Source organism: Physcomitrium patens, chromosome 5 (assembly GCF_059467195.1).
Source record: "Physcomitrium patens ecotype Gransden chromosome 5, ASM5946719v1, whole genome shotgun sequence".
NCBI classification, from domain to species: domain Eukaryota; kingdom Viridiplantae; phylum Streptophyta; class Bryopsida; order Funariales; family Funariaceae; genus Physcomitrium; species Physcomitrium patens.
The window spans coordinates 17,590,817-17,617,821 of NC_143414.1; the positions used below are offsets into that span (position 1 = coordinate 17,590,817).

General features: G+C 33.7%; 2 protein-coding genes across 6 annotated transcripts; both read right to left on the reverse strand.

Annotated features, from left to right (window-relative positions):
• Positions 1–9,564: 9,564 nt before the first annotated feature.
• LOC112281994 (uncharacterized) lies at positions 9,565–13,353 on the reverse strand. 4 transcript variants are annotated; one of them, XR_002969734.3, is made up of 4 exons: positions 12,510–13,353; positions 12,019–12,383; positions 10,644–11,824; positions 9,565–10,316 (listed from the first exon to the last, which is right to left on the reverse strand). XR_002969734.3 is itself a non-coding variant. In XM_090250737.1 (4 exons), exons 2-4 carry the CDS (start codon positions 12,701–12,703, stop codon positions 10,698–10,700), a joined length of 1,686 nt encoding a protein of 561 aa, XP_090106863.1. In that variant the 5' UTR covers positions 12,704–12,843; positions 13,097–13,353; the 3' UTR covers positions 10,605–10,697. The 4 variants fall into 4 exon arrangements, 3 of the variants coding, with proteins under 3 accessions (XP_090106863.1, XP_090106862.1, XP_024374829.1); XM_090250737.1 differs by lacking the exon at positions 9,565–10,316 and having other exon boundaries at positions 10,605–11,824; positions 12,510–12,843; positions 13,097–13,353; XM_090250736.1 differs by lacking the exon at positions 9,565–10,316 and having other exon boundaries at positions 10,605–11,824; positions 12,510–12,843; positions 12,969–13,353.
• Positions 13,354–17,171: 3,818 nt separating this feature from the next.
• On the reverse strand, positions 17,172–19,558 carry LOC112282977 (4-hydroxy-tetrahydrodipicolinate synthase 2, chloroplastic). Of its 2 annotated transcripts, none has more exons than XM_024521236.3 (4): positions 19,395–19,558; positions 18,345–18,586; positions 17,874–18,216; positions 17,172–17,770 (listed from the first exon to the last, which is right to left on the reverse strand). In XM_024521236.3, the coding sequence occupies exons 1-4, from the start codon at positions 19,427–19,429 to the stop codon at positions 17,428–17,430; spliced, it is 963 nt and encodes a 320-aa protein (XP_024377004.1). In that variant the 5' UTR covers positions 19,430–19,558; the 3' UTR covers positions 17,172–17,427. The 2 variants fall into 2 exon arrangements, with proteins under 2 accessions (XP_024377004.1, XP_024377003.1); XM_024521235.3 differs by lacking the exon at positions 19,395–19,558 and adding an exon at positions 18,977–19,388.
• Between the last annotated feature and the right edge of the window lie 7,447 nt (positions 19,559–27,005).

Consider the following 27,005-nt stretch of genomic DNA (forward strand, 5'->3'; position numbering starts at 1 on the left):
GCTTCACCCAATAGCTTTCTATTCTAAAAAATTCTCAGCAGCCAAGATTAAGTATGAGATCTACAATAAAGAACTTTTTGTAATTATGGATTCTTTTTAAGAATAGCATCATTATCTAGAAGATGCTTCTAATCTAGTCACTATATATATGGATCACATAAACCTTGAGTATTTCATATCAATACATGTTTTAAATTATCACCAAGCTTATTGGAAGAAGTCTTTGTCAAGATTCAAATTCAATATTACTTATCGACTAAAAAAACAATAAGGTTTCCTTGATGCCCTTTCTAGACATTCTTATCTTGCACTTAAAGAATGACATGCAACTTTTGATCAACAAAGAATAATTTTATTGAAGCCAAAATAATTTCATCTTAAAGTAGTAAAATCAACATTGACAACTGATTTAATTTTTTTCAAACAAATTCAATCAAATATGTCTTCTGGTCTTCTTATTTATGATATTAAGAAAATTTCTAAGTCTTGTGATACTTCCAGGTTCAAGTTTAAGAACAACGTACTTTATTTCAAAAGATGCCTATATATTCTAGAAAAAGAGGTATGTTTATGTGTTCTCAAAGCACGTCACAACTTCCTAGCAGTATGACATTTTGGATACAACAAGACTTTAAAGTTAATATCCAAAAAAAATTGGTGGCCACAAATGTAGAAGGCTGTAAAAGACTATATTGTCAAAAAAATATACAACAATGGAACATACTTGTTATAAGAACTTGATAGTACAGAATTGAAGATACCTAATATAGATAATAGTTAAAAGGATAGTAAAACTAAAAAGTACTAATATTATCTTTTATAAAACAGACTTCTATTTTCTTTGTAGGACTATAAATAAGGTAAAATAAAGCAAATTAGAAAATTAAATAATATAGGCATGTATAGGAAAAAATTTAGAATATATTTTAGCAAAATTTACCTCAATAAAATAAAAATTGATACTTAGAGAGGATCTGTTGTCAACTTGAGTTGAAATCAGATCCCAAGGTACAAAACTGCACACCTATGTCGATTCTAAGGTTTTTTTATAAATCAAAAAGTAGAATTTGATATTAAACTAGATAGGATTTTTATAAGCATTATTTTTGTATGATTTGGATTTGTATTGACTTTATAAGACCTTTACAAAGTTAAGATTTTTTTGGATGATTGGAATTTTTATGAAATAAAAGAAGGTTGATATTTTAGACAATTATAAGAGTTTTGCAGTAGATCTGTAAGTGAAATTTTATGGATTAATGGTTATAATTGTATTTAATATGTGTTATGAATTTTAACTTGATCTAATGGTTGAATTGAGAGCTATTTAAGTTTAAGTAGGTCAAAGTTTCAAAAAGTAGAATTTTAGGTCCAATGAGGGTTTCTAAGATTTCTTGCAATTTACTAATTGGATTGGATTAAAAGTTATGTATATAGGTAGTAGACTTGTTTTCTTATGTATATGAAAATTTTGAGTTAAATTAAATGATGCAATAGAGAGATGTTAGTACTAAAAGATCAGCATCAAGGTTGGAGAAGGAGGCTGGCCAACATCTAAGCAAATTTTAGGATTTTTCTTCTATTTAGTAAGTACAATTGCCTTCAAATTTTTTATATTTATTTATAACTAAGAGATTGAGAGGTGTGTAAAATTTTAAATAAGATCAATGATTTAAGCGAAAGATATTGAGATTCTAAAGTACATTAGGATTTGATTTAGAATTTAGGATTTAGTTAGGATTTGATTTAAGATTTAAGATTTGATTAGGATTTGGTTTAGAATTTATGATTTGATTAGGATTTGGTTTAAGATTTAAGATTTGTTTAGGATTTGATTTAAGATCTAGGATTTGTTTAAGATTTAGAATTTGTCTAGGATTTTGTTAGGATTTGATTTAAAGTTTAGAATTTGTTTAAGATTTGGTTTAGAATTTAGGATTTAGTTAGGATTTGGCTTAGGATTTGATTGAATTTTATTAGGATTTAATTAGGAATTGGCCTAAGATTTAATTGAAGGTTTTAATTAAGATTAAATTAGTATTTGATTAAGATTTATTTGAGATAAATTTATGATTATTTTAAGATTTCTTTAGGATTTCTTAAAGATTCTTTTAAAATTTATTGTGGATTTTCTTTGAACTCTTTTAAGATTTTTTATTGTTTTATTTGAAATTTCTTTAAAGTTATTTTGAATTTGATTAAAACTTACTTAATATTGTTATGGTTTAATTAGAGTTTATTTAGTATTCTATTAGAGTTAAGATTTTATTTTTGTAATTTCTATTCTACCTTTCAAAGCTAGGTGTCTAGTGCATTCTCGAACAAGACTTTATGTATTACGACAACGAATATATACCTACTATAATTATTACCGAGGTAGGTAGAATTAGATGAAAGTAGATTTATTTCACAATATCTTATAAAAAAGCTTCTTAGAAACTTCTTACACACTGTTTTGACTTTATATATATTTGTAATTGATTGATAGGTTTAAAACTTAGTTAAGAAGCTACCTTAGTGCCATATGTATTGATAGCTTGTGGAACAAACTAACTATGTGGTAACTATATAGAAAACTTGCCTTGCAAGTCAAGATACTTGTCATGCAAAGTCAACACATTTTTGGAGGTCCTATAGGATGTCGCCACATAGATCTTACATAGATAGTATATATAGAAGTAAGAGTGAAGCCTTCTTCACTCTTGTCAACTCTTTTCTTGCTTCTAATGTAGATTCAAGAGTCTCTAATTTCTTTGTCTTTTAGTAATAGCCATTCTAGTTTCTTTTTAATATATATACTACTTTATTTTTATTTTTTCACTTTCCTTTTGATACAAATTTTTGAGGTTTATGCATCTTCTTCCAATTTATATCCTTCACAATAAGTAAATCTTATTGCTTATCAGTTACATCTATCAGAGTCTATGAAAATTCATCCTAAATTCTATGTATTATTTTTTGAGATATATAAAATAGTAAATATCTTGGAAAAAAGACAAATGCTACCTCCTCTTATAGAAGTAAATAATAATAAAAAAATTGAGGTAGAAAAATTCTTAGATTCAAGGTAGCACCAAAATAGATTAAAATATCTTAATTATTTGTATAAATATGATATTAATGAATATACATGGGAGAAAATAAAGAATCTTGTAAATACAAAAAAGATAGTTGAATTTTTTTTATTAACAACATCCATCAAAATTAAGATAAAAAAATAAAAAATCTTTTCTATAAAAATATAAGATCTAAGAAAAATAAAAATTTACCTTCTACTTTTATTTTTATTTTTTGTGTATTTTTGATGCTAAAAAGATAAAAAATCAAAAACTAGTAGATTCAACTAAAGAGCCATCATTTGTTGACTTATCAAACAAGGCATTGTAATTATCATAATTTCTAAGATGACATAATAGAAATAAAGATTTTTAAAAATATCATATTTTTCTTTAAATATATGGAAAGATATATGGTTTTTGATATCACAACTTCAAAAAAGAAGTCTTGATGTTTGGTGATTTTATTGGAGTTAGAAACAATTCTTCATGGTATTACAAATATATTATTTGAAAGAAGTTAGAAAGGTTTCAATAATGATCAAATAATATGATGGTCTTCTTGTTCTTGAATGGAACATTACTAATGGCTAAAAGGACCTATTAACTATCTTTGAAGAGAACAAAGATTAGAATATGTAGCAAATATAATTTATTGCATCTTAGACTTTCTCAATATGTAATCATTACTCTTTGTAGAACTCATCCTTAAAAAAGGAAGTAATATCATAAACATATATTTATTATAATTATTATCTAGATAATATGAATAAGTAGAAATATGTAAAAGTAGATTAATTTCATAATATCTTTTAAGAAAGCTTCTTCGAAGCTTTGTAGATATTGTTTGTCTTTACTTGAGTTTGTAATTAATTGATAAGTTAAAAATTTGGTCATCAAGTTAATTATGTACCATATGTATTGATAGCTTTTGGAATAAGTTAAATATATGGCACATATATAAAAAACTTATTTTAAAAGTTAAAATAGATGTCGTACAAAGTCAACATGTTTTGAAAGCCTTATAAATGTTGTTACATAGCTCTTGAGTAGATAGTATATATAGAGGTAGGAGTAAAGCCTTCTTCACTCTTGTCAATTCCTTCTTTGCTTCTAATCTTATTTGAAGACATTTTAGTTTTTTTATCTTTTGGCAATAGCCATTCTAATTTTTTTTTAATATACATACTTTCTTATTTCTATTTTGTCTTACATTTTTGAAATAGTTTCAGTTATTCATTTGCTTTCATTTAGTTTTTGTCTTTGACATTTGTTTATTTTTAAGATGAATCTAATTAAACATATATGTATTTAAAGAAGGTAGAAAAGCCTAAAATGGCTTCTTTTTTTTATATTATTGCTATATTTGTATAAGTATTCTTTAGGTTATATAATAATGACTTTGAAAAGTGGACTTCCATATTTCCTTATTGCTACCAAAGTCTGAGATTACATCAAAATTAGATAACTTAAGAGTCTCATGCAAGTAAATCTTAAGATGATAAGTCCAAGTTTTATATGTCCAATGGAAGAATTAGAAGAATTGCTTTGCATAAAATACCCAAATTGTAGCAAAATCCTTTCAAAATATTTTTCTCTTCCAAAAGATTTTTTTCTTCAAACTTTAAAAATTCATATCTTTTGATCCAAAAATTTAATTTTTTTCAAATTTCTAAATAATTTAGATATTATTCTTAAATTTTACTAAAAAAAATATAAACCATAAATCTATTATAGATTTTTTGGCATCTTAGAAACCTTAGCACATTCTCTAATTCTAAATTATAAGCATCTGAGTACTATTTTTTCTATGTGTCAAAAATCCAAAATATAAATATCACAAAATTTATATATATATATATATATATATATATAATTTAATAATATAATAATATACGTTATTAGAAATTTTTAGCCAAAATCTTATCAAATTGCTCAAGACATAATTCAAAACACAACTACTAATAAATCAAGTCACTTACTACCCTTAGATTACAAGAGGTGATTTAAAATTCCTACATCTCTTTCATTTTACTTAGATTTCATCAAGTAATTCACAAAAGATATAGCCAAAAAAATATTCTCTCCAATCTCGTTATTACTTTCTATATGCATGCATTATGTCTATAAGAGTGATAGTAGATACATAATCAACACCTTAATTTCGAGCATCTATATCTCTTTTATAAAAAATTCAAATCACTCAAAATTTGTACCAAAATCATAGCCAAAAACCTAAACTTTCTGACTCTAGCCTCTTAAATTCAAATGCATTCAAAAGAGTAATCTTAATCCTTAATAAGACCTTAGGAAGTCTCCTTGAATTCCATTAGGCATGAAATTTGGCCAATAAGAATGGAGATTTTCATCACCAATCTCCATTCATTCATATAGTTGGCATAACTACTCTTTTTATGTTAAAATCTTTTTTTAATCTTTTTTCTAATAAATTTTGCATAATATGTACCTTAAACATCAAATAAAAGAAACAAAAGAAGGTTTCAAGAATCAAAAATATCTAATACAAGTGGCTCTAAATATATAAAACTATTATCAATATAAAATCAACTTCAATAATAGTCCTTTTAAACTAACCACTTTAAAATAGTAATCTAATCATATTTTGTAACCAACTAAAATTTAATAATATGGCTTTCATGATATTATATAATAAATTAAATATTAGATATATATAAATATTATTTTTACATGGTAGCCAAACCACAACATAACAATGTATAATATGTAGTGAACTTGTTGGCCAAGTGTTCAATCTACCAATCACCTATAAACATATATGAAAGTGAAACCACATCTATGAAGCTTTCAAAAAGCTTTTTTATAAGATATTATTAAATCAATCTACTTTTATTTATTCTATCTATTTATATTATTTGAATAACTATTAGAATATATATATATATATATATATATAATTTAATAATATAATAATATACGTTATTAGAAATTTTTAGCCAAAATCTTATCAAATTGCTCAAGACATAATTCAAAACACAACTACTAATAAATCAAGTCACTTACTACCCTTAGATTACAAGAGGTGATTTAAAATTCCTACATCTCTTTCATTTTACTTAGATTTCATCAAGTAATTCACAAAAGATATAGCCAAAAAAATATTCTCTCCAATCTCGTTATTACTTTCTATATGCATGCATTATGTCTATAAGAGTGATAGTAGATACATAATCAACACCTTAATTTCGAGCATCTATATCTCTTTTATAAAAAATTCAAATCACTCAAAATTTGTACCAAAATCATAGCCAAAAACCTAAACTTTCTGACTCTAGCCTCTTAAATTCAAATGCATTCAAAAGAGTAATCTTAATCCTTAATAAGACCTTAGGAAGTCTCCTTGAATTCCATTAGGCATGAAATTTGGCCAATAAGAATGGAGATTTTCATCACCAATCTCCATTCATTCATATAGTTGGCATAACTACTCTTTTTATGTTAAAATCTTTTTTTAATCTTTTTTCTAATAAATTTTGCATAATATGTACCTTAAACATCAAATAAAAGAAACAAAAGAAGGTTTCAAGAATCAAAAATATCTAATACAAGTGGCTCTAAATATATAAAACTATTATCAATATAAAATCAACTTCAATAATAGTCCTTTTAAACTAACCACTTTAAAATAGTAATCTAATCATATTTTGTAACCAACTAAAATTTAATAATATGGCTTTCATGATATTATATAATAAATTAAATATTAGATATATATAAATATTATTTTTACATGGTAGCCAAACCACAACATAACAATGTATAATATGTAGTGAACTTGTTGGCCAAGTGTTCAATCTACCAATCACCTATAAACATATATGAAAGTGAAACCACATCTATGAAGCTTTCAAAAAGCTTTTTTATAAGATATTATTAAATCAATCTACTTTTATTTATTCTATCTATTTATATTATTTGAATAACTATTAGAATATATATATATATATATATATATATATATATATAATAGTGTTATAACAAATATTTTTTTAAGTTCTTCATCTTAATATTGATGGATGTTGTAGAATCTAAAATATCTTCTATTTCAAAATTTTGATTGTTATTCACTTTAATATAAGGAGATATCATTTTTTTATTCTTAATATATTTATTATTTTATATGTCTTAAAAAAAAGATAGAATATAAGATGGATCTTCATAGACTTTTATAGGTATAAATAATATGCAATTAGATTGATTTATTTAAAAATAAAAAATATTTAAAATCTACAATAATTCAATTTGTCAAAAAAATAAGTAGTTTTGATATTATAATAGAATAACTTTAAAAACTATATAAATTTATAAAAAATAAAAATACAACAACTCTTTGCTGCCTCAATGGACCTCTTTTATTAAGGACTCAAATCAAAGGTGGAAGAAAGAGAGATGAAGAGCCAGGCTTTGAGAGGGCCTTGTATATCCAAGCCCTTAAGCATTTATTGACAATTATCTTACTAGTAACTTGTAAGTAATAACTAATTTGGGAGCCTTTTCATTAACTAATCCATGCAAGTGGTATAACTTGTATGTCATTTCATTTAATTCTAACTACCAATTAATATTTTTAGCACCATTAGTCATTAAGAAGTCAACATATATTCCATATGATCTTCAACCAATGCTATTTGCAAAAAAAACTAATGGTTTGCATCTATTTACTACACGGTGATGATAAATTACCATAGATTTCAATCAATGAATAGATTTTAATTCTAAATAATTTAATTAACCAAAACTTATGAAAAATGACTTATTAACTTTTAAAAGGGATTTACTAGGAGCTGAATTAATTTGTTGTCATGGGAGTAATAGTTAAAAGATAGAATAGCTCTCCATCTTCTTCCTTCACCATCATTTATGGCTCCAAGAGCAAAGTAACTCTCTATCTTCTTTCTTCACCATTTTTTATGGCTTCAAGAGTGAAATAACTTCTCATTATTTTTTCACCATATTCCTACTACGAGTAATTCCATCTTTCCTAACAACCTCTATTTTTTCACAATTAATAAATAATTAACATTATATCTTATCAAAACACCAAAAATTAACTAAATAAAATTTTGGTGCATAATTTATGGGACACAAATCCATAGAAATTAATTACCATGATTTTTCTAATATATATAGTGGTTGGAGAAGTTTATAAGGTCAATGACAAGGATTTTTTGACTTTAAACAAATATCACATGATTGTACAAAGTCTTTAACTGCCTTCCACATTTGAATTCACCAAAAATCTCTTAAAATCTTATTGTATTTATAAAATAATATAGCTAAAAAATTGTAACAAGTTTAAAGAGCACCTACTTATGCTTCACTTCTAGAATACATAAGTGTTCCTTGAAATAGAGAAGATTATTATTGAATTCAAATTTAGAAGTATCATGAGATTTAAAAGAATTATTCTTAATATCATGTGCAAGAAAATTTGAGGACATACTTGATTGAACTTAATGAAGAAATGTTGAAGCAACAATTTATGTTGATTTCATTGCTTGAAGATAAAATTGCTTTGGCATCAAAAGATGCATTTGTCATTGATCTAAAGTTGCATTTTTTTCTTTCGATAGAAGATAACTTGATTTTTTTTATAGAACTTATTTCTATAAAGAGAGATAATATATTAGATGCCTATTTTATTTAAATAATGAGAGCTAAGTAGAAGTAATTAAATCCATATTAATTAGATTATTTTTTGTCAATGAACATCAAAGAAGCTTCTTAGATGCAAATTTGGACTTTGAATTCTTTTAAATATGTCACTTATCTTTTGAAACGTTTTTACAAGTTTCTTATTTTTAAGAAATTGCTATTGAAACAACCTACAACTTGAATATTTATTTTCTTAACATCAAATTCTTAAATTGACTATACTTAATTACTATATATATATATATATATATATATATATATATATATATATATATATCATCAATTAAATATTTAAAAAATATTAATATATGTTGAATTTTTTTATTAAAATTAAATGCTTCATCAAAATTGTACAACAATTTTATCTTAATTTAAACAAGAATTCCATTCATTCCTATCCCACAAAAAAATTATATTTATTATAAAAAAAAATTACTATCCATAAGTAATACAAATTGATTGCATCTTAAATTATAAAATCTAATTTATTGATGCTTTGTTGAATAAGACAAAAGACAAGAAAAAAAAAAAAAAAAAAAAAAAAAAAAAATCAACTTGAACCAAAGCACATCAAATAATAGGCGTGTATTTTTAAAAGAACAATCCATTAAGTCATTGGAATAAAATATCTCATTCACAGACAAGCAACAAAAGTCCAACCTCTATTAGTAAACTTTTCAATTGTTTAAAACTATGTCGAGCATGTTACTTAGAAGGCAAAATTGTTAACAAAACCACCCTGAATCTTACAACACAAAAATAGATACACAAAAAAGAAAATCCTCAAAAGAAATAGGAATCCTTCACCACAGTCATATATATTCGCTGAAAATTTGCACAACCTCACTGATACATCCACAAAGCCTGTGCATGCCAGTGATGGTTTCTAGACAATGTGTGCACTACCGATCTAATAGGTGCATTTCATGGCTGTTTGTTTTGATTGCAAGCTTAGATCCTGCTATTGTTTGTATTAAATCAAGACATGCAGACGCTAAACAACCCTCGTCAGTTATGAGAGCAATGCACGCTTTGGGGACCTTTAGACGAGTCGATGAAGCGTGCTAGGCTGTTCAACAAATGGTGCAATACAGGCACAGAACTGACGCTGTCATGTAAGGTAATCTGATGAAGGTCAGAGGTGAGGCTGGATAACAGCTGGATGAAATGATTCATTTCATGTGAAGGTGTAGTAAGTTTATTTGTGAGGTCATTTTTACGATGATCTGAATTGCTTGACCGAATCGGGGCTAGTAGAAGCTGGATGGAGCAATTCAAGGGAAATATTTGAGGGAATAAATTCCGAAACTATCTCTAAAGATGTTCTGATGAATGGTCCAGGTCGAGCTGGGTCTCAGCTGTTGCAGATGGACGAGAACGGATGCACTCCCAACATCGTCAGTTGAGACGCCGCAATGAAGCTTTTTCATGACATGAAAGGATTCCTTAATAACTTTTCATAACGAACGGCCACTTAAATGGAGAATGCAATACTACTCTAAACATTCCTGCAAGAAAATAGCTATCAGCAGTCAACATTCGATGAGGCTCCCCAGCATCTGACACCTGCATAACAAAGCATTCACCAAACGCACCTAAACTGTTACATCACAAAGAACAGCTACCCGCCAAAACCTATATTACACCTTTCCAATGCTTTTGCATATTTCTCAGAGAGTCTGGCCTACCAGGACTGACTGTACAAACACAATCAGTCATTGTTTGCCACGTTGCGAACTTTGTCGCTCAAAATGCTACCTCCGTGACGGCTGTAATTTGGGCACCAGGAGACAGCCCCGCAACACACACAAGAAAACAAATAATTCAGACGAACAATCGAGGAGAGACAAGGACTGCTTGCAAATCCATCGCACTATTCGCGATAATGCTTACCAAAAGTTTAATAAATGTACAGATATGTTTACAAATCGAGAGCGATCCGGAGCGCTAGCAATCCTGATACACCTGCGACTCGGCTGGAGAACGGCAGATGTCGTTGTGGATTGCAGCGGTGATCTTGCATCTCCTCTCGGAATCCGCAACTGACCTCGCCGTTTCCAGTCCTTGGATGATAGCGTAGCGCGTGGACTTTCCTTTTCGTTTCCAAAACACGTGCGGTTGCTTTGTACCTGGGAGAGAATGCACCGCCGAGTTCCGGTTCGGCACTATCTTCAGATGGTCAAGCACACGTTTTCCCAACACAGAGCTCTGGTGAACTAAGTAATTGATCACAGCTTTGTCATGGAAAGGCCGGCGGTTCTTCTTCTCCAACGCTATGCGTACGATCTCGGTAGTCATCTTATTCGCGAGCTTGCGGACATACTCAATCTTTCCCATTACAAAGCCGCTGCTTATCACGACCCTCTCTCTGTGAGCCTTGTCAAGCGATCGCCACAATACGCTGCCGTAGAGACTTGGTATCAACCCCTTTACCTGTTCGTCTCCAATGAACTCTCCCTTAGAACTCTTCACCGACTTTGAGCGTTTCGGTGATCTAACGACGTTCTTCTCTTCAGTTATCAAGTTGATGCGGCCCTCCTTAGCTTCTAGCAGCACTCTTCTATGTACAGAACTCAATCCCGTGTCTGTCGACGGCTTCGCCATCTCCGCATTCTGTAAGGAATTAGGATGGTAACTTGCGTCTTCCACTTCCAAAAATTCTTCTGCGTTTAAATCCAACCATGAGCGGTCTTCCGCAGAGAGATACAAATGTTGTCGCCTACGGATAGCGGCGAGCGCATCACCCACAAAGGCAACGCCCTTCACTTGCGTCAGAAGCACATTGTGGTACTTTGATTTAACCATTCCCAGTAACATTTCATAGCATACCCAGCGGCGAAGCTGTGCTGGAGGATCGTCCAAAAACCCGCTCAAGACGTTGGTAGGGTCCAGGTCTTGCATCTCGAAACCTGCGATGCTCCCATAGCTAGACCAGCCCTGCTCTTTGGCATCCATTTGTGAGTTATTTGACCGATTGCCCCATATCACATCCACACGGACAGATTGCGCTTGCTCTTCTGATGCGCGCTTGAACACCCCCGAATTAAAAGGTGTAAGAGTTGAATTTGATATATCTGCCAACAACCACGTATCAACACATAGCCTTTCGTTACGCTAAACGATCGCATAGCGTCGATACAGAAAACCATCGATAGAGACATCATCATGTTTGGTGAATGCTACGCAATTCGTTTATTAGATCTCTCCTTGTTTTTGTTTTGAAAAAACACTCTTAAACAATTTCAAAAGGTTAAAGACATAAACCCACCCGACGCTCTTCGCTTCGCAGTGCTCTTGGGATCAAACAGAGCCAACATCTTCTGGAAGTTTTCTTCTTCTTCCTGGAAGACTTCCCAATGTTCTCCATGAGAACCTGAAGAAACTCCAGCAAAAAGTACCAGAACGTCCGCCCGTGCTGTGGCGCCGCTCCGGTGCAACGTCCGGAGAAACAGTCGAAGACTATCGAGACTAGTGTTTTCAGAAAGGTGCGCGACTATCAATTCTTGCATGTGCTGAGTGCCTTTTCTAAACAAGGTTCCCATGCCTTGGAGCGCTTTCTCCGCGAGTATGTCTGCCTTGGGAGGCAGATTTGACTTCACCCCGCTGCTTTGCAATACCCGCCATCTCTGAATACTGCAGAATCAAGCAAGATTGAGCAATGAAACAGAACGCTTCGCGCGAAAAGAAATCTAAGGACATCAAAATACAAAATCTGCTCAAACAGACAAACGCAAGCCTCATCTCGCAGTACTAAAATACCTGACGGGGCTTTCGGAGGTTGGCCATGGTGGTCGCTGGTTATACAACTTCCGGCTGTTACTGTCGATCACACCGATAGAAAAGGCAAACACAGAGAACAAAACAATGCTAAGACCGAGAAGAATTGTGCAAACGAATTGCAGCTTCATGACTGTGTGGGAGCCTCTCTCCGCAGCCGAACCGAACGAGCCCATCGAAGAAAAACCTCAGCATTTGTCCCCAACCTCCTAAGCTTCAAAACTCACTCTCATCTTCAAACCATCCAACACGACTTCCAACGTTCGGCACCATCAAACACCACCTCGCGCACTCCTAATTCCCACCTCAAAAAACACTAAGACCCCCATAGGTCAAAGCCTCTCTCTTAATATGACATTCAATCCACCGCATCCATTCATGAACCCTAGAAAAACCCCAACTCATGAAACCCAAACCAGGCTCAAAAATCACCAACGGTACCAGAGGTGATGGATCATGTGGGAGCAACGAAAACCGTCACGATCCTCCACCTCGCACGCCGAAACGGGCCAAAAACGAAAAGAACAACAACAGCTGGGACAATTGAGAATCCAACAACGTCCACTTACAAGTGGAAAGCTAGGAGGCTAAAACCGAAATATGAGGGGGGTGATGTCCATAACGGGCATTGAGGTAAAGCGGGACATGGGTAAGCGGGGCATTGATGAATGCCGCACTGTGGAGGAGATTGGTGAGAGATTGTGCTGGTGGGATGTTGTGGCACATGCTCTTTCGGCGATCGACACCCTCCACGATCACCATCCCTGGCCCAGGCCCTTCCGAAAGCTCCGCTGCAGTTCGCACACCTCCGCGCTCGTGTCGTAACTTCTCCAAAGTCCCACCTTTGGGTTCCTTTTTTTTTCCAACCTGCATGTTGCTCGGCGTTTCCTCGTGCTTGCTTGTTTCCACACACGTTTTGACTCGTCAAACCTTCTAAATTTACATTCTTATCTTCGCCCATGTGTGACACCCCAATTCCTGAATAGGTCAGGAAAAAGCACCCATTTCGGCATTGGGAAAATGGGCATGAAAATTGACAAACATGATGGTGCAAAATATAACCAATTTGAGAGTTGTTGTCTTTTTGTTGAGGATGTTGACTTTTGGTTTTAGGATTGGTTTAGAAATTTGGTTGTGTACCTTTTGTATGCTTAAGGATGTGTGAATGCTTGGTTTTGGTGTGTGAGATAAGGATGAAATGATATGCTGTGATATGGGTTTCAAAATTTGAGATGTGACTTTGGTGTGAAGAACTTGAGACAAGTTGCAAGTTATTGGCTAATATGAATAAGGTGGTGTTGCCCACCCAAAGTAACTACACTCAACTATGACAATGTTATCCTACCAAGGAGCCCATACCCACCATGGATAATACCTGCTAAAGTACTCTGATGGCACAACATCAAAGGTGCAATAAGCGAAGAGATAAGGCACCATTATGAGGGCATCAAAATTAACAGGGGACACAATAAGGTAGAAGAGAACTTAAGGGTTGGGGAAGCACTTAGTGGAAACTTGAGTAGCATAGTATGTAGCAGGTCCCATGCAATAGCACCACAATGGTGTCTTGTGCTTGCCCATAACCTCAAAAATCAGAGTAATTGATAGAGAGAGATTTTTGGAAGAATCAAATATATATTCATTTTATTATTGTCATCATCAGTTCCAAATCAACCCCAATTATAGTTTGAACAACCCAAAAAGAAAAGTAGATGCTATCATTGACTGTTAGTGGTGTATACTTTTGTTTCAAAATCCTCCATTTCTGAAGGAAAAAAAAAAACCAAAAAAAATTAGACTAATGCTCTATTACCAAGCCATTGATATTACTCTTGATTTTTAACACAATATCTTGATGTAGACTCCAACAGTGTTTGAAATTGTTTTTATCAGTATGCAAAGAAAAGAACAAGCAATTAAATATAACTGTTTTGTGATGCATAATGCATACAAATGGAATGTGTACTTGGTGGCTGTGGGCCAAGGGTTTCTTTTGATTATGATTTTGATTTTACAAGATAGATTGACAGTTTAAATTGAAATCTTGTTGACTATTGCTCATAAACAAATATGTATATATATATATATATATATATATCTGTTTTTTTTTTTTCATTTTTTCTTTAAAGATGGATATGAGTAGTTCAAAACTTGCCTTCTTCTATATCAATGGTTTCATTGTGTGTGTGTGTACGAGTTTTTTTTTTTTTTTTTTTTTTTTTTTTCATGATTTGAATTAATCGAGAACTGTCCACCTTGCAATATCAAGGTGCTACTTTCATCCAAGAGTAAAAATGGGGTCTTCTTGTTTGTTAACTCCCTTTTTTTGACACCAGATTCAACAGGGATTTGAGTCTTGAGAGCTAATTTTAGGAGTTGGCTTTAGACCCCATGGTCAAAAATGTCACTTCAGAGCTGCCTTTCTTTACATTTGAAGTTTCATGTTGAGCAAAGTTCAACCCTTCAAAACCCAATATGCATATTTGGCATCAAAACCAAAAGTCAGTAGTGATGCCACTCAAAAGTTGAGTGGCATTAATTTATTTTTATTTTTATGTTTTGTACCTCAGGGGAGTTTCTCTGTCTTCATTGGAAACTATGGATAAATTTTTATGCAAAAAAAAAGTGGTCAAAAGTTGGAGTTGATTATTACTTAAAGCTTTTGAGCTAGCCCCATCTTTGAAACCAAGAACAACCACTTTATATTTTTATATTTTTTAAAATTTTAATCTTTATGAATCCCTTGACTAGTCTCAATGTAAGGTTCAGTTTTGATGTAGAGTGTGAATCTTTGGATCCAAGCTCTGTGTGGAATTTATCTCGGTGAAACTGGATAGACTCCACCCTATTCTGGTGGCATTCAATACAGGAACTGCAGAATAACACTTCCCTATGTTCAATGGGTGGGTGGGAGGTTGGGTTGTGAAAGTTGGAAGGGAGCATCTGCCATTTATGAAAGGGTGAATTATGAATTCAGCTTTAGAAGAACAGTTTGTAGATGTTCTACAGTAATGCAAAGTATTCATGGCAAAAATCAATAATAATAACAACATTGCATTAATGTAAACAACTACATCAGTTTACCATTCACCTCTGATCATTTTCTTATGCAATTTTCTACCCACAGCATAAACCTCATAAAACATTCTCTTTTAACCAATTGTAGTTTTTTTAAGTTTTTGACAAAGACATGCATGTGGATATATATATATTTTTTGCACATGTAGCACAGGATTATCTTACAAATATGGTGGACATTCTTATAATTCACTGCATTGTCACCACAAATCCATTAAAATGTTTGTATTATTCATCAGAACCATCAATGGGCAGATGAGAATAGAGAGCTTCACTCCTGAGGGTTGCTGGAAGGTCAAATGTCTTTCAATATGTAGAGACCCCCATGTGCACAAAAATGTGTATTCATCAATCAATGTGTGTATGTATAGGTATTATTATTATTATAAAATTAAATGCATTAATTTGCTGATTGCTATGACATATACAACTGATAGCAAAATAGTGGGAACATGCATGTAAAGACAGAACATAAAGAATTTTGGTTTCAATCTTAGCACCAACATGAATTCCACTACATTACACACAACTATTCCATTACTGAGGTGGGTGTCTTCCTTTTGATTCTATACAGAGGAAGAGTGCCTCAACAAAACGTGGATGCATCCGTATCCATGTGAAATCTACAACAAATTGCTCCAATTGCTTGTTAATCCGTATGTAGCCAGTCTCTATGTGCAAGCCTATCTAAACATAGTATTTTCTCCTTACCTTGCTGTGAGTTGATTTCGTGGTTCTCATGGTATGTTGAGGGCAAATCAATACAAATCAGATGTGTACACTGTTTTGTGTGCCCTGTATATGTCACTGTTCGATCCAGCTTTCTTTAAATGGAAGGGGGCTTTAGAACAGTTCATCTATACAAGAGAAAAATTAAGGCCAGAATGCAAGAACAAACTTTCTCATTCCCGCATACTTTGCTAATTAATGTAGAAGAGGTGAAAAATGTGGTGGATGCAATGAATTATTTCAAGATTACAAGTTAGTCCTTTGATGGAATATGTAAGGTTGATAGTATGAACCAAAACCAAGGATGGAAAACATCCCGTGATAACAACCAGGTTGGTTTTCATCACAACTTTAATTGAAGGTTTTTAACTGCTAATTAGTCGATGGATTAGTTTTAAATTCCTAATATTGTTTATTACGATGTATTTGATCTACTCTGCAATGATAGAGTTGGCATTAGGATACTCAATCCATACAATGATTGGGTTTTAGTCAATAAGTAATGTGAAGATTAAATTTAGATTCATTTGGAAGCAATTACTCTGTAACTTGAAAGACTTAGCAAGTCTTGCACAACAATCTAAAATACGATAGTCTATTTGTAGTATGCAGATAGTAAAAGCAAGCTTACATCAATCTTCTTTTTAATCAAAATCTGCTTTTGTTTTGTGTAGTCTCTTTCAAGTACCTACTAGTCGGTTAAATTTAATGAAGCTTTAGACCAACAGTTTAGCTCAAATCTGCCTAGAACTCAAGTTATTGCTGTATGTTGGAGAGAAATCAGTGGTGGTACAGAATAGCACAAAGTGGCATCGACCAAACAGTGGGTTCGAAATCTTGAATGAAAGTTTCCATGCGAAGTTGTTATGTGATTGGCATTTTCCAACTCAAACTAAATTCCATATTTCATACACAGAAGAGAACCTAGAAACGCTCTAAAAAATTCTGGCCTACGTCTTACATCAAGACCACTTCCCAAAAATGCTCGGGAGTGATAGACACACTCCGGATTCACATCTACCACTACAAGACAACGTGAACCGCCGAGGCAGAACCTATCATGTGCGTGGAGATTCATCTCAAAGCAGATCTATCAAAACCGATCCAGAAGCAAGAAGTCGTTGTCTTCCATAACCTGCACATCTTTGTCACCGACAAAATGGTGCCGGCCAATTTGGTTGACCATCTGAACAAATTCACGGCGCTTCTCTTTACCCAGGGGAACGTAGGGGAGACGAAATACAGGTCGAATCAAGCCTAGCTGACATAGAGCTGTATTCAATCCTATTGGGTTGGGTTCCACAAACAACCAGTCGATCAAAGGTAGGAGCTTTTCGTTAAGTTCCGAGTCCTTGCCCTCGAAGAGCAATTTATGAGCGAGTTGTGGGATCAAATTACTCACCACAGAAATGACCCCCTGTGCCCCGTAATCCCACCTGTGAAAGAAATTCAATTCAGAATTATAAGGTACAGTCAAATTGATATACTCAACTTGCGGTTTTCATGCGCAATGAAGACCAAAATCGAAACTTGATTTACCTAGCATCGTGGAACTGATCATCGTTTCCGCTCCATATTGTCAATCCCTTCTTCACGTAGGCTCCGACTCGGTCATTACCCACGCACTCCTTGATTCCTACAAAGTTGCGCTTATCAGAAATCCTCTCAATTACACTCGGAGGAATATCCTGCCCTGTACGCCCAGGAACGTTATAGATGATAGTTGGACCCATTTCCAATACACTTTCGAAGTGTTTGATGAGGCCTTCGTTAGAGGTCTTGCCATAATACGGATTGATGTGAAGAGCTCCATGCATGCCAACACCAAATCCCTGTTCTGTCGCATGAATGGCTTCTCTTGTTGAGTTACTACCGGTATTACCTGCAGAAAAATCCGGCATTATAGAGAACTGCATCAGGACCATGAGTAACAAAAATCCTCCGTTCTCTCCATATTCCAGTTATTGAGAGGAGGGGAAAATGTACATGTATTCAATTTATCCAGCTTACCAATAACTTTTATTGCATCACCAAAGATATGGACTGTATGAGCTATGAGCATTATGTGTTCGTCCCAAGTCATTAGTTGACCCTCTCCAGTGGTTCCTCCAACAATGAGACCCTCAGCGCCGTTTGCAATTTGCAAGTCAACAATCGTATCATAGGCTTCCAAATCAAAGCGCCCATCTGGCAGGTAAGGAGTCTTGACAGCAGTTATCAACCTCAAATTCTTCACCGCTTCCACCGAATTTCTACACATTGCGGGGAAACAAAGTCAGTTACTTCAACACTGAGAAAGACGCGTCTCAATATAATGAAAAATCACAATCCACATGGGCGTTCCAAGGCACTCTTACGAAAGTTTGTAGACGCTACACTGATAATGCCACACGGATCATGAATTAACCATGGAGGAAAAAGCGTATATATATATATATATATATATATATATATATATGTGTGTGTGTGTGTGCGTGCGTGTGTGTTAAAATATAACGGGAACGGTCGACAAAGAAATCGTTAACGAAAACCAGCGATATTGTGTAGCATCTTCCAGTTGCTCTAACCAACAAAACCCACTTCTTCAAGAACACACCAAAGAAAAAACTAGTACAAAAACCATTCGGCAGCCATGACAGCACCTTATCTTGGTGGCATGACTGCGCATGGGGAGCGACGGAGCCTGCATCAGCGCAGCCCTAGCAGCACCGACCCTCTGCCTAACCGCCCTAGCATCGGTCTTCGGCACCACATTGCCTAACCGAACACCACGAAACGAAGCCGAGTGCCGGGGCTCCCACTCACTCGCACCACACAAACTACCCACTTCAAACGCTGCAGCATGACTTTTTACACAACCGATTCGCAATGTCGCCGCCATATCCTACCTAAAACCCTCTCCACACCTCGCTTCAATACTTTCTAATCTCGAATGTAAACCCCTTTCCCCTGCTCTCCTCCACAACAAAACCCTATCTAATAAGCTAACGCCCCACCCACAACACGAAAATCTCAGAGGTGCTAGAACTGGTGCTAATACAGCAGCACCAAATAGATCACCTGGCCACCAGCAGAGCCTGCCTGCACTGGTTCATGAAGCCAGCCTCGTGTGATGCTAAACCCTAATTCCATCCGAGGGGATGGGCCATCTGGAAAGCAATAATGTCACCAATTCCGGCACGTGCCAACATGGAGTAATCCTACCGCCGAGCCTCGTAAAGCCACTAGGACACGATTCCTTACAGTGATTTTCCTCTCGACGTACTTATCCGCCCTCGAATTCTCCGCGGCTTCTCGGCGGCTTCATGGCGGCTTCGTAGGGGCTTCTCGACCGCCGCTGCTTGCCGCTTGAGCGGCAGCCAGGATGGGGTATGTGATGGATGAACGATACCATCATCCATTTGGACGAGAAAATAGCTTTGGTGGTATTCTGTTATATTTTTAAATCTATGCTACACAGTAACTAAATCAGAATGATTAAATGAATATATATATTTTTTATTGTAGAATTTTTAATCGAAACCTGGTAAACATAATTCAGTATTCTTGATAAATAGTAATATTTTTAATCGAAACCTGGTAAACATAATTCAGTATTCTTTAACATAAATATAAAACCTTTGATAAATAGTAATATTTTATTTCAAGTAATTTATGCCAAAATAAATTCTTGGAAACTTGCTTTTAGTCAGCAAATTTCTAATTGCAAAACAGAAAGTATAAATAAAAAAAACCCTGCAGGTTTGTGGGTGCCAATTCAACTTTGTGGTAGAAATTCTTTGATATTTATTCCATTAAATAAAGAACTGTAATTGTCTTAGTATCAATCCTGGTGGCAAAATTCTATGAAACCATAGTTAATGATCTCTTGATTTGGACCATTTGTTACTTATTGATACATTTTGTGACACATTATTTACTAACAGCCACCAAAACATCTTTAAAAATCAATTGCAATATTTTATCACATTCTACATGCCTAATAGCAAAACAATCATAGCATCCTCAATAAAAAAAAAACAAATTTGATAGTTATTAACCCGAATTCAAAACAACTTCAAAATAAAATAATCAATATTTAGTCTTCAATTGACATTCTATTCAATTTATTGTTACAAACTATACAACACAGTTTACACGAATCAATAAATAACGTTTAGTAAATATAGAAAAAAAAAAAAAAAACAAAACAAAACAAAACAAAAAAACAAAAACAAAAACAAAACAAACAAGAGACTAGTTAATAAAGAGCTTGTCTGCAAAAAAACCAGAAACACTGTAGAGCAAAATTCAGTTGCTACAACCAACATAACAAACTCCTCACACAACAAGTACCAACCTGCAACAAGACATTTTTTTACAACAAAACTACTACAAAAATCCATTCAATAATCAGGACAATACCTTATCTTTGTCACAAGACTGCGCATAGAGCCTGAAAAACTCAAACTACCCTTTTGACTTTTTAAAAGTTATTAATTTTACAATATAAGACTTAAAAAATTATTTATCAAAGCTACATATAACAAAAAATTATATATAACTAAAAAAAACTTAAGAAAAACAAAAAATCAATGTGAGTGTTTATTGAAGGAAACAACCTCAATTTGAAGTTGGTAATAAGATAAGGTTATTTTGTCATAATATCAAAACTAATTGCTTTCTTGACAAGTTAGATTATTATAGATTTGGACCATTTTCTATTAGCAAACAAACCAACTTAGTTATATATTGATTATATCCACCACAATCAATAAAGATTCTTACCATTATGAAAAACTTGCCATTTTGTCCATAACAAGACCTCCTAGTTAATAACTCATATTGCAAAAAAAAAACTATTTTAAGATTTTGGATTAAACCTATAAAAATAAAGTTCCAACTTTGGTCATATTTGTGAGATGGTGATGGAATAATGTGGTACATATGAATAATGTGGCACCTTTTGAGATTGCCTCTAAATTAGCTACTAACAAAGGTTGCAAAGCCATTGCAGAGTAGCAATGCTACATTGCACTAACTCAAACACATCACAAATTTTGTGTTTTGGGACATTAGCTTGGTAGATAGGATTGTATAGTGGATGAGAGTGAGGGAGAAAAGTCTATGTAGTGGAGTTTAGAAAGAATTATAGTGAGATGTAGAAAGGTTTAGACATGATATGGCGACAACATTGCAAATATATTCATGATGATAACAAATGGATATTCTTAATATTTCAACATATTTCAAGAATATATCTATCTATCTATATATATATATATATGATATTTTTTTATTTTAAAATATATATATTTTTTGTAATATTGTAATATTTTTTTTAAAAAATAGACTTAAAATAGACTTCAAATATATATAAAGATAACTCAATTTTAATCTAATATCATATTTGTATGATTTATTTTTTTCTATTATTTTCTTCAATGATTCAATTCTACATATTTGTCACAGACATACACATGTAGGCAAGTAATTACATGTATAAATAGGTAGAAGTAAGTAAGAGTAAGTAAAAGTAAGTAAAAATAAATTAAATCTATAATATTTGCTCTAAAAGCTTTTTAGAAGCTTTATAGATGCTACTTTGACTATAAACGTGTCTTTAAATGACTTTTTGAATCAAAAACGTAATCAACAAGTTAGCCATGTATCTCACATGTTGTTAGCTTCAAAACCAAGTTAACTATGTGGCCCAGTCGTAGAAAAACTTGCCTTGTAAGTGAAGGCATATGTCATACAAAGTCAACACATTTTTGGAGGTCCTATAGAACATCGCCACATAGCTCCTAGGTAGATAGTATATATAGAGGCAAGAGTGAAGCCCTCTTCACTCTTGTCAACTCCTTTCTTACTTATAGCCTAGTTTCAAGGGTCTTTAGTTTTCATGTCATTTAGCAATAGCCATTCCAGTTTCTTTCTTAATATACCTAATTAGTTATTTCTATTTTGTCATCTTTCTTTGAGAGAAGTCTCACTTTTTTATTCATCTTTATCAAGTTCTTCTCTTTGACAGATTGATAAGAGTACACTTATAATATTCGAGCTTTATCTAATCTTGATTAAGAGTGGATTACCTCTTTCTCTTAATAAGACATAAGCGTATTAGAAGTTGTGGATTACCCTCTTTTAAATTGATATTATCCTTAATATTATCTTTGTTCTGAAGTCTTTTCTTCTATTTATCTTGAGCGATATTAGACCTCTAATCTTTTCTAAGTGTTATTATGACAAAACTTGCTGAAATGAAGAGTCCAATGGCACAAATACAAGAGCAATTAAGGGAGTTAATGCTTGCGATGCATCAACTCAATTTACTACCACAATGAGCAATAAGTTTGGCAGGAAGTGAAGATATAGAAATGATTGGAGCTGCTTCAACATCTACACCAAATTATGTCCCTTCTTCTATAGCAGAACATCCTTCTAGTGTTAAAGAACCAAGAATTGCCGTATTCGAGAAGTTTGATGGCACTAGATTAAAGTTTAGAGGATTTATCAATGAAGTACAACTTGTGATTGAACTTCAACCTCAAAGCTATCTAACTCCAGAATCGCAAGTTAGATTCATTGATGTGCTTCTTTTAGGTTGAGTAATATTATGGTTTTCATCTTTTTTTCAATGACGAGATCTAATATTGAATAATCTGGAGGCTTTTTTGGCGGAGTTTTGATCCATGTATAGAAAACATGATGCAATTCGTATTGCAACCAACAAGATCTATATTTTGTTACAAGGCAATCAATTAATAACATTATATGCTTTTAGAATTTTGACAACTTGCAACTGATATCAAGTGGGATGATATTGCACTTCTCAGCCAATTTCTCTATGGATTATAATATGAGATAAAAAAATTAATGCTCAACTTACCTAATCTTCAAACATTGAGTCAAGCAATTAACTTTGCTATAAAGTGCGATAATCATCTTTTTAATTTTTGATCTGAGAACTGTAGAAGTGGACTTCAATATTATTGTAATTCAATGGCAGCACCAACATCTCTTCAACACACATATTCAAAAGTAGAGGATATACAAATTGATGCAATACATTTCAAACCTCTTACTAAGCAAGAAAAGATTCATCATCATCACAAAAGATTGTGCTTATATTGTGGAGAACCTAAGCACACTACTCAACATTGCCTAAAGAAGTGACGCAACCATAAAATGAGGAGTATGGTGATCAAAGAAGATATCATGTTAGAAAACAAATTTGTCCAGCTACAATAGGGACCGTTGTCGTGTTGTAACACGAGTATACCGTGAAAATATAAAGAAAGGGGACTTTTATTAATGTTCAGTTACCTCGAATATTGGGAGCAACGACCAACTCCAGTGCAAATACTGAGTGGCCAGGTTCAGTCACCCCGTTACAGTCAGCCGAGGCATACTGAAATGCTCCGTTCGATTCCAATAACGGGAGTCAGCAGGAAGAGAAAGGACCAATTCACGCGACAGGTGAGCCTGGTTCGAAGAGCCAATTGGATCCAATTTTGAGAATCCAATCCGGGTCCTCTTACCCAATATGAGACCTGAATTGGTCGAGCAATCCAATGAAGTCTAATTACGGGGAAATTCGGGTCTTACTACTGGACTCTTATCCAATATGAGACTTGAATTGGCCGGACAATCAAATGCAGTCTAATTACGGGAAAATCTAGGTCTTACTACGGGCCTTAGCCAATTTGACGCGAAGACCAATTGGACCCAATTACGTGAACATCCAAGTTACTATGGGCATCTTACCCAATATGAGACCTGAATTGATCGGGCGACTCAATGTGAACCCAAGTACGGGGTTTCGATTCTGTTTTAGGCTGTCCTATTCTCTGTGCCGTTTCAGGGAACATTGTTTTTGGTAAATGGATCTCTTAAAGGTAAAAATGGAGGAGAAAGCTTTGATGGCGAGAGCCAATTTTGGATCTAAGCTCTAACGGTGGGAGCCAATTCCGGATCCAAGACGGAAGATTGAAGAAATTCAAAGGATAAGGTAATGGAGAGAATAAGTTTTTGGGAGGGTTTTTTTTTTTTTGGGGAGATCGGGGTTTTTTTTTTGGGGATCAAAGAAGAGCTAGCTTCAAGCTCTTGGGAAGGTTACTAGTTTTTTTTTTTTTTTTTTTTTTTTTTTTTTTTTTTTCTTTCATTGGAGGTTTTTGAAGATCAAGGGAATTGGAGAGGAGCTTCATGCTTCGGGTCGGGGAAGAAAAGACGGAGAATTGGATTTTTCTTCTTCATAGAGTTTTGGGAAGACTGAGGCAATCGTTGCTGAAGTCAGTGTTGTAATGGTGAATCGGGATTTTTTAATGAAGTGGGTTTAATTACTCTTGACTGTTTTGTGAAATCGAGTTACGTCTGTGATTGAAGGATTAAAAAGGTGTCTATAGGATTGAGTATGCGGAGTGAATGAAATTTATTGGGTTAATCTAATAAGACAGTCAGTGGATACAAGATCATAAATACAAAGCGGTATTGAAGATTAACAGTTTGGGTTGTTCGGGGTTCTCTGTAACGTCTAGAGACCTACCGGCTGATGCAAAAAGGACTTTGACAAGCAGTCGAAGAGCATCCATATAGATTTACGGTACATTGTTGCAGTCGTTTATATTCCAACAGTCAAAAATTGATAGACTACTTGACTATTGGCGAATCTCCATACTACCTTCTACAGCCAGACACCCGGCGCGTTCTCGAGCAGGAAAGCACGTAATACGACAAAAGTGGTGAATCCAACGTGAAAGCTTGAGGTGGAAGGTATTGGATTTCGGTTGATTTTATCTTTATTTTATAGAAAACGAAAATAAAAATTTTGAAGGATTTTTGGAAGGAGTTTCTAGTGGGGATTCTTCTAAAGGACAAGGTATGCACATGGATCCGTCTATTGCTAGTATGTTTCAAGCCTTCTCATTATCAATGCAGCAACAGCAATGCAATGATCGAAAGGAAGCTTTGGCAACCAAAGTATTGCAAGCAGTGGTCAATAAAATTGATCAATTTGATGGGAAGAATATTTCAAGGTATTTAAGATGTTATGTTCGTGAAATGGAATTAAATCGGGTTTCTGAGAAAAAAATGGTTGCACTATTTGGACTTGCCATGATACCGAAGATAAGAGACCACATTACATCGATTACGGATCGTTATGGGAATTCATGGGAGGTTTTTTCACATGCATTGAATGACGAATATTTCTTGGAAGATGCTGATCGCGTTACTAAAAAGCTGTTTTTGGGATGGATTGAACGGCCCAATAAGAATTTACAAGCAACAGAGCTACTAAGGGAATTTGAGAGGCAGTACTCTCAATTATCGAAGGTAGAAAAATTGACATTGGAGCTGAACAAAGTTGATATATTTCTTCAAGTTGCTGATGGAGAATTGCAAGGAAAATTAGAACTTCTTCTTGAAGACAAAGAAGAAGATGAAGGATTGACAACAAAGTGGAGGAACGTTGAAGATGCGGTGGGGTTGCTTACAAAAAGAGAAAGGAGGAAGGATAGAAGCAATATTTCGAAAACAGTACAAGCACCCAAAGCTCCAATACATACAACACCACCAACAATGCCTACAGTTCAACCTTCGACATCCTTGTCAAAGAAAGCAGATATGGGTATGGAAGAAATTATACGAGGAATGCGAGATCTTCAAATCAAATTGGCAAGACTTGAAGAGAATACTTCTATAAACAATTCGAAGAATGTTTTAAAACAAGGATATGTACAAAGATGCATTTGGTGTGATGATGCTTCACACACTAGAAAAGATTGCAATGAATTTAATAATATGATACGGCAGGGAATTATTTGCTAGAAAGATGGGAAGATAGCATTGAAAAATAGAGAGGATCTTCTTCAAACCAATTTTGGCAAGGAAAGAATGAGAGCATTGGTTCAAGATTACTTAAAAGAGCATGAAACAGTAGCACGAGAAAGTGCAAGTTATGGTGCTAGAGTAGATGATGAAATTGGTGGAAGTACAGAAACTAGTGAGTTTTGGGCTTCTGTCGTTTCTACAATGCAAGAAGGGAAATTACCTCGAGAAGCGTTATTGAGAACTGCAGCTACAATACGAGGTAGAACAGGTTGGGAGGATCCTATTGAGTCTCTTTCAGTTCATGCGTATATTGCTAAGAGCCAACATGAAGCCTTGATGGAAGAAAAGAAACGAGGAAATTTTGATGATACTAGAGAAGGAAATTCTTTTAAGAGGCAAACTCGAGGAGACAAGGCTCGGGAGGCAGCTTCACAAGAATTGCCTGTAAAGGATACCTCATCATCATTGAGAGAAAAAACAACGGAGATAAAAGATAAGGGCAAATCCATTGCTTATAAGCTACTTTCTGACATTGAAGCGGCAACAAATTTGAAAGGGGTGTTGGAAGAACGTATATTAAACGCTAAGGTGGAATTCACATTGAAAGAAGTCTTGGAAATTGCAAAGAAGGAGTTTCATGATGTTATCATTGACAGCATTAAGCGAAAGAGGCAATTAATGGGCGAAACTGGAATGAGTCATGCTATTGATGGAAGAATATGTAGAGATGAAGAAGAGGTTGATATTGGTTATAAGCAACCAACAAATGAAAAGAATAGGTATAATCAGCGAGTACGTTTCGAAGATTCTAGTGACAAGGAAATGGAAACCTTGAGCCATTATACTCGAAAGCATTGG

What these genes read in the sequence shown, in the direction of transcription:
- LOC112281994 (XM_090250737.1), bottom strand. Translation starts at nt 12,703, where the DNA reads ATGGGCTCGTTCGGTTCGGCTGCGGAGAGAGGCTCCCACACAGTCATG. An exon ending in ACCTCCGAAAGCCCCGTCAG is followed by an intron (nt 12,384 to 12,509) that starts GTATTTTAGTAC and finishes TTGATTCTGCAG; the next exon opens with TATTCAGAGATGGCGGGTAT. An exon ending in TGCGAAGCGAAGAGCGTCGG is followed by an intron (nt 11,825 to 12,018) that starts GTGGGTTTATGT and finishes GGTTGTTGGCAG; the next exon opens with ATATATCAAATTCAACTCTT.
- LOC112282977 (XM_024521235.3), bottom strand. Translation starts at nt 19,215, where the DNA reads ATGGCGGCGACATTGCGAATCGGTTGTGTAAAAAGTCATGCTGCAGCG. An exon ending in AGTCATGCCACCAAGATAAG is followed by an intron (nt 18,587 to 18,976) that starts GTGCTGTCATGG and finishes CGCAATGTGTAG; the next exon opens with AAATTCGGTGGAAGCGGTGA. An exon ending in TGATGCAATAAAAGTTATTG is followed by an intron (nt 18,217 to 18,344) that starts GTAAGCTGGATA and finishes ATTTTTCTGCAG; the next exon opens with GTAATACCGGTAGTAACTCA.